This window comes from Mycotypha africana (assembly GCF_025528875.1).
Source record: "Mycotypha africana strain NRRL 2978 chromosome Unknown BDF20scaffold_10, whole genome shotgun sequence".
Taxonomy (NCBI): domain Eukaryota; kingdom Fungi; phylum Mucoromycota; class Mucoromycetes; order Mucorales; family Mycotyphaceae; genus Mycotypha; species Mycotypha africana.
This window is the reverse complement of record NW_026515734.1, coordinates 685403-696214: the sequence shown is the minus strand read 5'-3', so window position 1 is coordinate 696214 and position 10812 is coordinate 685403. Positions and strand designations below refer to the sequence as shown.

General features: G+C 37.9%; 2 protein-coding genes across 2 annotated transcripts; both read right to left on the bottom strand.

Moving 5' to 3' along the window:
- Positions 1-2604: 2604 nt before the first annotated feature.
- On the bottom strand, positions 2605-3878 carry BDF20DRAFT_826272 (fatty acid desaturase-domain-containing protein; the record flags this gene model as incomplete). The annotated part of the gene is made up of 2 exons (XM_053078054.1): positions 2605-2844; positions 2919-3878. 2 exons carry the CDS (start codon positions 3876-3878, stop codon positions 2605-2607), a joined length of 1200 nt encoding a protein of 399 aa, XP_052932851.1.
- Positions 3879-4556: 678 nt separating this feature from the next.
- On the bottom strand, positions 4557-10451 carry BDF20DRAFT_916021 (uncharacterized protein; the record flags this gene model as incomplete). Its single annotated transcript, XM_053084400.1, has 15 exons — positions 4557-5770; positions 5877-6009; positions 6099-6338; positions 6402-6622; positions 6700-7095; positions 7160-7213; positions 7280-7366; positions 7430-7555; positions 7617-7752; positions 7825-8401; positions 8471-8823; positions 8913-9384; positions 9473-10110; positions 10183-10325; positions 10436-10451. The coding sequence occupies 15 exons, from the start codon at positions 10449-10451 to the stop codon at positions 4557-4559; spliced, it is 4806 nt and encodes a 1601-aa protein (XP_052932850.1).
- Positions 10452-10812: the final 361 nt, after the last annotated feature.

The window sequence follows — 10812 nt, the reverse complement described above, 5'->3', positions numbered from 1 at the left end:
AATTGGCAAACGAAAAGTTATCACAATGGAAAAAACTCATATTGTACTCTAGAACTCCTCGAATCCCATCGAACGACATGATTATTGAAATGATGGTCGGAAGGACAAGCAATTGCAAAAACTTATCAGACTTGTGGAAGCCATGGCTTGCAAAGCTAATAATACCAATTCTTTATTCTTCAACGCGTATAAGTTATTTAGGAAACGTCCTTCTTAATAGCAATGTTTGCATTCTCATTTTTACAAGAATTTTCATTCTTGTTTTTGTTGACCTTTCCGCTGTTTTTGTTCCTTCCTCTATAAGTCTCTAATAGTTTATTTTGGCGAAATCTAATGCAAATGTAATAAAATGCCATAAAACAGCTTTAATACTGTTTAAAGTAAGGTTAGCGTTCTTTCTCGTAGAAAAAATACGTCTTTTAAACGTTGGGTGATGTCTGTTATATTTCATTTTATTGATTACGTTGAAACTGGAAACCAGAAATTATTTGATAGAGAGACTCGATAGAGAATTGGAAAGAGTAAGCATCCTTTTTAACTTTGCGTACTATGATTAAAGTAGATATCGACTTTCCAGTATAAAGGCACTTGCGTAAACTGCAGTGGGTTGATTCGTCAGAATGAATACTATACTTCTTGCTCCTCGTTCCGTCAAAAGTAAGCAATGTCTCAAGCCACTGTATCGTTTTATTTGACGGTTCATTGTTCCACGGGTAACAAACAAAAATGGAGATACACCATAGATTAATAAAAAACAAAGTTTACAAGAGGTAGGTTAAAGAATATTATGTATAAACTCAACAGATTCTCTTGTAGTAGGCCATCATACAGCTGCCTTACCCTAGTATTGTACCTAGCTTAAAGATGGACTGTTCTAACACTTTCAGAGCAATCATTACGGTTGGAATGTTTTGAAAGCGACATCTTCCATGTCTTAACTATTTATTATACAAGTTGTCAAACGAACTATTTGCTTGCTACAGCAGTTTCAATCCATCTTCACTAAAAGGATATCTCTCATTCTTAAAAAACGCGGATGTTTGTCAAACGCCTTTCCTTCTATATCACCCTTTTTTTCCCTATGTATCTCAAGAGATGCTAGCCTATACTAAGGCTTAATGTCGTGCCTTTATTGAATCCAACGGAAACTCCGCGATGATCTGAGTTTAGCTCAGAAGGCCTTCTTTGCACTGTCATCTTAACGAGTATAGATAGTTTAGACCCGAAGATTGTTTTCAAACGGTAGCAAGGATTGGTTTACGGATGATGTGCCTACAAACGGCTTTGGTGCCATTGGCTACTACTTCTGTTACGTCAATTTGCGGGACTTCATAATGCAAAAGGTTGGAAATATTCTGCACAGGTGGGCACACATTCAGTACCGGCCTGTGTATATTGCTGTGATTGACCCCATTATTGAATCACGAGGCACAGAAGATGAATACGGTAGCAAGCAGATGGTACACAGAACACCGAATAACTGAATATGTTTAAAAACTGAGAAGCAAGTCGAAAAGACTGAAACAGATAGGCCAGCCGGCAAAACGGTTCTTGTAAAAAGGTACACCAGCAGGGTCCGAGTTCCTAAAAAAAAAATCAAAATTCATCGAACTTTTTGAAACTCCATAGCCAGGCCCAGCAGATGAACAATGTAGGATATACCAAAGAAAGAGAGAAGAGAACAGGTAAACATAACAAAGAAAAAAGTTCCAAGAATGCCAAAAAGTAAGGGCTTGACCCAAGATTGGATTGATATTAAACTGTTTTATTACGCAATGTTTTTATTGTAATATAGACACTAATACGTTTCTGCTCACCTAAGTATGGAGAAGTTTTAGTAAGTGCTCAGAACGAATATCTCTGCCGCCTATAAACAGATCATTCTCGATATCGTTGGTTTACTTTCATGACAGAAAAGAAGTTAGAACCACTGCATAAATGAATTCACACATGGCAGAACTGTTGGAGCGTTAACATATTATTGATATATTCTTAAATATTGACGAACTTTTTCAAAAAGTTTCTAACAAGGAATTTTTCAAGCTATAAAGGGGATAAGGGAAAGGTGGAGTTGCATATAATCCCAAACTTTGTGGTGAATTAAAGCCTAGATAATTGCGGGAATGTATTCGCGATATCATTATCGAAAGGCCGAGTAACTACGGTAGATACCTGATGAGTTACGAACAACGAATATAAATTTCCCGCATTATAATACAAACACTCTACTTAAAGTACTCATATTATATCTTCAGCGTTCGACTCTATACTACTGTATTGACGACTATAGTAAGGAGTTGTTGAATTCAATTTTATTCTCGAAAAGCAGTAATTGCGAGTTCGCAAGAATTATCATAACAACTCTGACCTTTGTACACATATTCACCTTGTTTAATGTGTAGCGCTTATATAATTGAAAGATTGTAACTTTATATAATGGATAAAGCATTTTTGCGCGATTGAACAGTAAAAGCAATGCAATCCTTTATTTAAAGCAGCGATAGGAATTAAGAAGGTCTCAGAGGGTAAGCTTATGCGAAATATTCGAGAGTATCATAAAGAGAAATATACAAATGGACATATTAACGTAGGTTTATCGATCATCTATGGAGTGAGGTTCATAGACTTTTGTTTCTTTTGAAATAAGTCGTATTGTTTCATTTTACCAAGCAGGGAACGCCCCTTTTTAAAGTCGCTGTATGAACGGATGACGCGCGATTGCGGACCAAGGTTAGGCTCTGTGATGAATCTCCAATGTACCAAGACCCACGAAGTATGATATGACAATTTATCGTAATATTTACCGGCCAAAGAGCGCAATAGAGGCAAATTCGACCATGGAATCTATTTTCAGTCATGGTTTCAATGTTAGTACATAGGATATGCTTGCATGTGTATTGCTTGTTTATTTATGTTACCTTCTGAAAATCGTGATGCTCGTTATGATATCCAATATTCATTAAGGGTATATTCAAGATACCATAGTAAGAATAGGTCTCTTGTCCATCATCAAAGGTATAATGTTCTTGAATGAAATGAGCTGCACCTGGATGCAACGAATAGCCGAAGTAAAGTGATAACAATAAATAGAACAGCCCGGTCCAGCCACAAAAGTATTGAATCAATGTATCCGTTGTAATAGTGAAAATCAAATTGATCAACTCCCACTTTGAAAGAGTCAGCTTCTTTTCGTTTTGCATTACTGCTCCTCTCACAACGTACATAATAGGGTAAATCATGATCCATAATAATTTACTAAGTGCGTTACCACGTATCAAAGTTTTTTCCCAATCCAAAGGCAGGTCAGGATCTTTCCCTTCTACTCCTTGCCATGTATGATGTTCAATATGGTACCGGCGAAATGACTGAGCAATCGGAAATGGCAAAGAAATGTTGGCCAGTAACCCCATATAACGATTGGCCCATCTTTGTTGAAACACTAAACAATGACACGCTTCATGGATAACAACACCGATCATACTGGTAATAGTACCGCCAATGAAATAGCCCACCAAACAAAATATATACCATGGTGGCGACCACACTTTACCAAATATATAGGCTACACTGAGCTGGATAGCAGTAATCAGGACTGTCACATAGAAAGTGCGAATATCCGTACCATACAATTTCTCTACCTCTGGGTGCTCTCTTAAGATTGTGTGTTTTCGTTTCAAATGAGGTTCGTCGAGATCATCACGCGCAAAATCCTCATCTACGTAAGGTATCGATCTTTTCCAGGTTCCCAAGTAAAGCGGATGCCGAGGATCAGGGTGTTTCAGCTCATCTACCACTGCCAGCTTTTTTGCGTCTTCGGCTGTTCTTGAACGCAATACTGTTTGCGTTTTTTCTTCTTCAATCTCAGTGAATGGCGGCATAGCGTAGAATCTGATTTTCTGCTCCTAGTTCCCGCTATTAAACTGGTATAAAGAGAAGAAAAAAGAGAAATAAACGAAAAGGAAGGCCCTAAAATAACCTTAAATAAGCTACAAAAATGTGGGACCACTACAACAGTAAATCAGGAACTCACATAAATGCCACAGAAACGAACATAATCCAATTAGCAATAAAACCAATCCCAGGCGGTCAAATCAAAGAAGCTTTTTTATTCCCCAAGAAGGTCCGTCTAACACATTTCTCCAATCATACTGGTTGATTTTTGATGCCAAGGTTGTACGAGTACTCAAACGAACATCCTAAATGGTATGAAATAGTAGATGAAGAAAAATAAATTGCCAGAACTTTGGATCAAAATTTTGAACACTGGCAAAATCATACGAGAATTTATAAATTCATGGATAGACTATATTCATATGTTATTTCGACTTTAAGCTTAGAGCTCACCATAACAGAATATGATATTCAAAAAAAAAAAACCCAATAAAAACATTGCTTTCAAGTCATGCAAAGCTTTCCTTTATAATAAGTATTAAAATTAAAAGTAATTACAGAGTATATATTTGTATATGTATATAAGCGTAATATATGTAGTGGTAAGTGATAGTTGTATAGCGGTATATTATTTGTAGAGGAATCATATTTGCGTGTGGAAGGAATTAATCATCATCCTGCTGTAGGCTTCTTAGTAAGTTTTTTGCGGACAATTCATTATCGGAATATGCTACTTCTAGCAAACTATCTGCTGGCACATCATCGTCAAGCTGTAGGCTTCTGAGTAAGTCTTCAGCTGATAAAGTAGGTATATGGCTTACTGATAGCGATGACTCGTTACTAGGATGACGAGCTAATAATATTGCCGAATCTACCGACAATGCTCTTTCCATGTCATGGCCATCCTTCAAACGCTTTAATCTTTCGCGAACTCTCCTTTGTCTGGATTTATCATCCGCTCCTTCAGAACGAAGTTTTTCGAGTAGTTCATCCATCAAATATCGGTCACTATCAGTATTCGTAAGATCTCCGGCTGCTGTTAAAGAAGATGTCTCACTAGCACTTTCACTAGCGTCGGTAGCTTTGAGATGTTTGCGTCTTCTTTCTTCCATTTGTTTTTTGCGCTTTTCAGCTAACTCTTGTTGTCTTGTATAATTCATCTCTTCAACAGATGCTGTCTTCCAGGCAGAAATGAACTGTGAGAAGATATCGAAGAATTCATCAGGTCGTCTCTTTCGTGGGTTCTCGCCATAGAAAGTCATAATATCTTTCCATTTAGCATCAACATTGACGTAGAGCGCTTCTAATTCTTCAAAACGGCCTAGGGCAGTAGCTTCATATTCTTCCATTACGGTTAAGAATCTATCATGACTGACCGCCTCTTCTTTCTCTAGTTCTTCATCTTCAACATCATTATTTTCTTCATCTCCAGTATCCATTTCATCAAATCCATTTTCAGTATTGACATTGCCAATTTCTAAATCCGCGGTCTTATTCATTGCCTCTTGGTCATCAATTTCTAACTTTTGACTTCCTTCAGAGTCAGCTACGTCAGCCTTTTGCTCTTCTTGAACACCATACTTCATATTACTTTCCGTCCCTTCTATTATTGCATCCTTTGTTTTCTCGCTATTGTTATCACTCTCATTCTTTTTATCAGCAATGACTTCTTCCAAAACTTTCTCCTCGCGATTTTCTTCTGTGCTCACTTCTTTAATGGTTTCCATTTGTCCCTCTTTCTGCTGCTGCTTTTTTGTTCGTCTTTTCCCAGTGTAACTTTCATTATTTCTCCAATAGGTATCTAATTCGATACCCAGCTGCTTTAAGCCTTGTCTCATATCCGTATATTGCTGAACAATATCTGAAATACTAGCCATGACTATATAGTATGACGAAAAAGCGGCCATCATAAAAAGAAAGAACAGAAGAAGAAGCCTTAGCTGCTGCAAGCGAGCTCTACCAAACATGAATTTCAATATAATTACCTCTTGCAGCTTCAGTAACGTCCTTCAAATCTTCAATAAAGTTCAATATGCTGGGAAATTCTCTTCTGACAATACCAATAAGCACATGGAGTAGAGTTAGATTTGATAGGTCAGACGCTTTGGTATCGGTCAACTGATAAAAGCGACAAATAAGTTATATTGAATGACATATAATTTGCTGTTGATTTCTTTCCGATATTCTTTCATGTAGAGTACAATTACCTTATTGATACTATCAATTTTCATACCGAAAGCGCCGCCTTGAACACTAGAAGCATTCATATAGTTACCCAAAAGCAAAATAAGATGCAACAAATCTCTGAACGCCTTTGAATTACGCAAGGCATCAGAGGCTGATAAGACAACTTTGAGGCTGTCATTAAGTTGTTGGAACTTATCCCAAAACTGAACTCTAAACAGCATGAATTTGAGTCTTGTTTCATATCGATAAATTCGCATCATCTAAGATAAGAAAGTGGGTGAGTTTCGGCCTGAAAAATCTGCCCTTTAAGCACTCGTGTTTACCTCAATTGTAAATTGTTCCGAAGCGTCTAGCTTCTGACATTCTTCTTCAGGTCCTTCCAAATATTTTTGCATCAATACCAGATCATCAGTTCGATTGGGTGCATAGGTGATCAAATTGACCAAAAAAATTTCTGTGCATAGTTTATCGTCCATGGCCAAAATATGTTTGGCTACTTCCTGATAAGAATCAAACTGCCTTAACCTTGGTAAAATAGCAATATCTATTTTATTATTACATCATAAATTAGTAGGTGAATTATTTTTTCATTACTTATCGAGCAGTATAGGATAGACATACTTATGTTCCTGCTTTTGTCCTTTGCCAGGAATCGAATTTCCTCATTCTTAACAGTTTGCTGTTTCTTTTGGAATCTCCTTTCAAAAAAGTCGTTGGTTTTAGCAGGGAATAAAGTTTCGATCTTTTCGAAAATTCCACGTTGCTCTAAAATGTCTTCGTAATTCTTCGTGGTTTCGTCTTCCTCATTACTACTGCTTTCAGGCTTGATATCGTCAGCGGTTGAAGAGAAAGAAGCAGTATCCCAGATGGTTTTTCTAGCGGCTTTGGCATCTAATTTTTGCCACTGAAGATTCTTAAGTTTTGTTTGAGGATAATGTTGGATCTCCTTCCTAGGAGGTACAAGGCAATGTGACGAGGGTGTAGAGGGAATCGGTGGTGGTGTAGGTGGAGGAGTAGCTATGCGTAGGAGCAAAATGTTTAACTGCATTGCTTTCGCAAGGGTTAATAACTGTACTCTTACCTTTGAAGGACGAGCTGCTCCCTAGAGGAGGTAGTGGCGGCGGAGGAGGAGCAGCTATGCGAAGGAAGCAAAATGTTTAGCTGTATTGCTTAATTAAAAGTTAATTAATTGCGTACTTACCGTTAGAAGAAGAGCTACCTAGAGGAGGAGGAGGAGGAGGAGGAGGAGGTGGTGGTGGAGGAGGAGGGGTTCCTGCAGAGGCTGAGCCTGTGTAAATTTTAAGCAGATACATTAGTTTTGTAAAGTTTGAGTAGGATATAGTTTCTTTACCTGGAATTGGAGGAGGAGGAGGAGGAGGAGGTGGTGGTGGTGGTGGTGGCGGAGGGATATCAACTAAAGTGGAGGCTTCTTTACTAACCAGTGTAGAAGGAATGGATAAAGATGCTCTGCTCGAACCTGTACAAATGATTAGTAAGTACTCACTTTAGGAAGCAGTAATCAGTTTCCGTTGATTTACCTGATGCATAGTAATGGGTGCTGGGTTGCTTTTTGTTTCGTCCTCTCGTAAAGAAGGAAAATATGTTTGATAATGTATAGTGACCACTGCTGCTGGTTGATCTGTAAGAATCATTATGATAGCGATAATGCTTATGCTAATGAAATAGGAAAATGTATAAATACATGTATACTAGCCTTTGTCTTGCTTTAAATTGTAGACACTTTACAGATACATCCATAGATTTACGCTCAAACGGTCTTGAGTCCAATGAAAATCTCCCAACTGGTCTTACATCCATCGACTTTCTTTCTTTTGCAGCTACTTCGTACATATCTGATGATGAAGCTTTCTTTCCTGTAGCAGTTTTCCGCTCATTTTTTACCATTAAATGACCGCTTTTATCTTCATAAATCTGGTGTGTTTCTGTTGCCAGTACTCTCTCTTGAAGCATAGTGATAGTTTCTCTTGATGTTTTCAAAACATTCCTCAAATTATCATTCTCCTTTTTAAGGCCTTCGTTTCTTTTCAAAATAGCTTCATGTTCCATCTGGCTGGGCAGGATGCGCAGTTTCTGTACTTCACTTTGTAAATCATCCTTTTCGGCAGTTATCTTTTCACATTGCGTGCGTAATTGTCTGAGCTCGCTTTCTACTGCTTTTAGTCGATCTAAATCACGAAATTTCTGTAATATGGTGCTAACAGCCATACCGTAAGTTGATGAGAAATTATCCGAAACATCTTTTTTCCTTCTATCTGTGACAATACTTTCAATCAATGAGCTTATCATTTGATAAAAATACGACCTACAAATTAAGAAAAAACTACGTTAGATAAAATTAGAGAAAATGTATTAGCATAGTTCAAATGATTACTTCGTTTCTGGATCACCCTTAATCCATAAGAAGTGTTTTAATATCGATACAAGGTTCTCAATTGCCGCTGGTGAATCGGATACAGTTTCAAAGACCTTATCGAAAAGCAGATCAGGCTCACAAACGTCTTGAAGTTTCAATAGATCCTCACCGAATACATCATCGATATCATTCTCAGCGGCTTCTTTATAGGTTTCAATTTGGATGTTTAGCAAGTTGTGATCTAATGTTTCTAATTTTGGTAGTAAGGAGAATTGCATGCCTGCTGCATTGAATTGATTTCGCATGTAGATACGATCATTCACATCTGGCGGAACACTGGTAATTGCATTAATTAGTATCATGTTGGAAACCTATACAATAATGACTTAGCTAAATAATCGATAGAAATCGTGTGTGTATGTACAAGCGCGAACCATCTGCTGTCTATTAAATCACTTACAGTATATTCCAGTAGATGACTTTCTGGTAGTTTCTCGAAGACATGTCGACTGCCGTTGCCACTCTTATGGTTATTATCATTGCTATCCGTTGTAAGAGTATCTATGAACGTATCAATCCAGGCTTCGAACAGACTCAATGTTTTCTTAAAGTCTTGTAATAATTCAAAACCACGAACAACATGCTCATGACCATTCGAGTAACATAAGAAGGCAAGTAGTTCGCACACCAACTTCCTAGTTTGCCAATGGGGACAAAGAATGGAAAAAACAACAATATGAATATATTCAGGATGCTCCATGGCATCTTGACGTCCCACTTTAGTGTTCACGATAGCTTTGATACATTTGATGATTTCAATTTCAAGCTCTAATGATGTATCTTTCCTCTTTTCTTCTGACTTGTGATTTAGATATTCCAAAGCGTATGATAGCACATGGAAACCATTTAACTGAATAAATCTCGACACCCAACTAAGGTTTAGGGATAAGAGAGCATATATGAATTATATTCCGTTTAAATTTTGTTACTAACTGTGCAAAGATAGAAAGCCTCACTTACTCAATTGGTCGTGTTCTCAGACTTACTTCCAAACTGGCAGCGACTTTCGGCGTTATTGAACGCACATTTGGGTCCAGAAACTTTCTGACGAAGAATTCTGGAGAGTTCTGGTCGTGGGCATAACTGTCCAGAAGGTCTGCCATATTGGAAGCTGTGCTAGGCGATTGTTGAGTGTGCAAAGAGGCAGAGCCTGCTGTCGCTAAGGTTCGGCTGGTATTCGATGATCGAGTATCAATTCTTGATATCGGGGTTTCTTTCTTACTCATAGTCATAAAGGAAGGCGTAGCAGAAGTGGGAGTGGAGGTATATACGATTCCCTCATCTATACTTTGTTGCCGTGCATTGAGGTTGGAAGTAACGATAGTCATATTTTTTGCCAACGGACTTGTTGGATCATTATTGATGAAGCTATGGATAGATGTAGTACCATTGCTATCATTATAACTGCTCCCTTGAGCAGGTAAACGGCTAATGTCTAAACTGGCTCTTTCGACGATGGCCCTAGGAAGATCTTCATCTTTCACACCCAGTGCCATCAACTCAGCTTGGTGATCTTGATGAACCATCAGCCATTTCTTTTCCACTCCCCAGCTCTGCATACTTTTCTTTACTTGCGGATCATTTATTCCACGTCTTTCCTAAACGGCATAATAGATTTGTTCAGTTTACGTCAGTTCGAGTTGTGTGCCCCCTATTTTTTTCCCACTTACAAGCATATTATTAAATAAGATATCCACATCTTCTGTGGAAGGCAGGTTTCTGTGTCTAGCGAAATAATGCTCAACAGCGCCCACTTCAAATGAAGATCTATTAGGCACGATATCTTCATGCCGCAAAGCACTACCAGGATAGACTATAGTTTTATATTGTAAGTTGAGCCATGTGTGTGACAGATTTTTTATGTCAGTCAATCAGCCAGCCAAAATTAAGGTTGCATTAACTCGTTTTGTTTATTCCATTTACTTGGACGACTCTTCATGGTCTGTGCTCGCCTTAGGACAGCATTGCTTTGTCTCGCTGCTCTGATTGGCAATGTGCCATGCTTATTTCTATGCTTTCGTTTGTTAAAGTGATCAAACAGTCCATCCATCTACACGTTCGTTGAGCAACAAAATGGACTATTGCTTTCGTTTGACGTTTCAGAATTATTGGTTGAATCTTCTTAGCGCCGTTATGTGAAAATAAAATTGCTCAACAAAGGCGAGCTAAGTGAGTTACAGATATACGATATGTCTCTGGAAGAAAAAATTGAAGGAAAGAAGAAGAAGAAAAAGAAAAAGAAGACTACATCCGGGTTTATAGTCTATCAACTTTATTTAGAATCAACATCAGATTCAAAT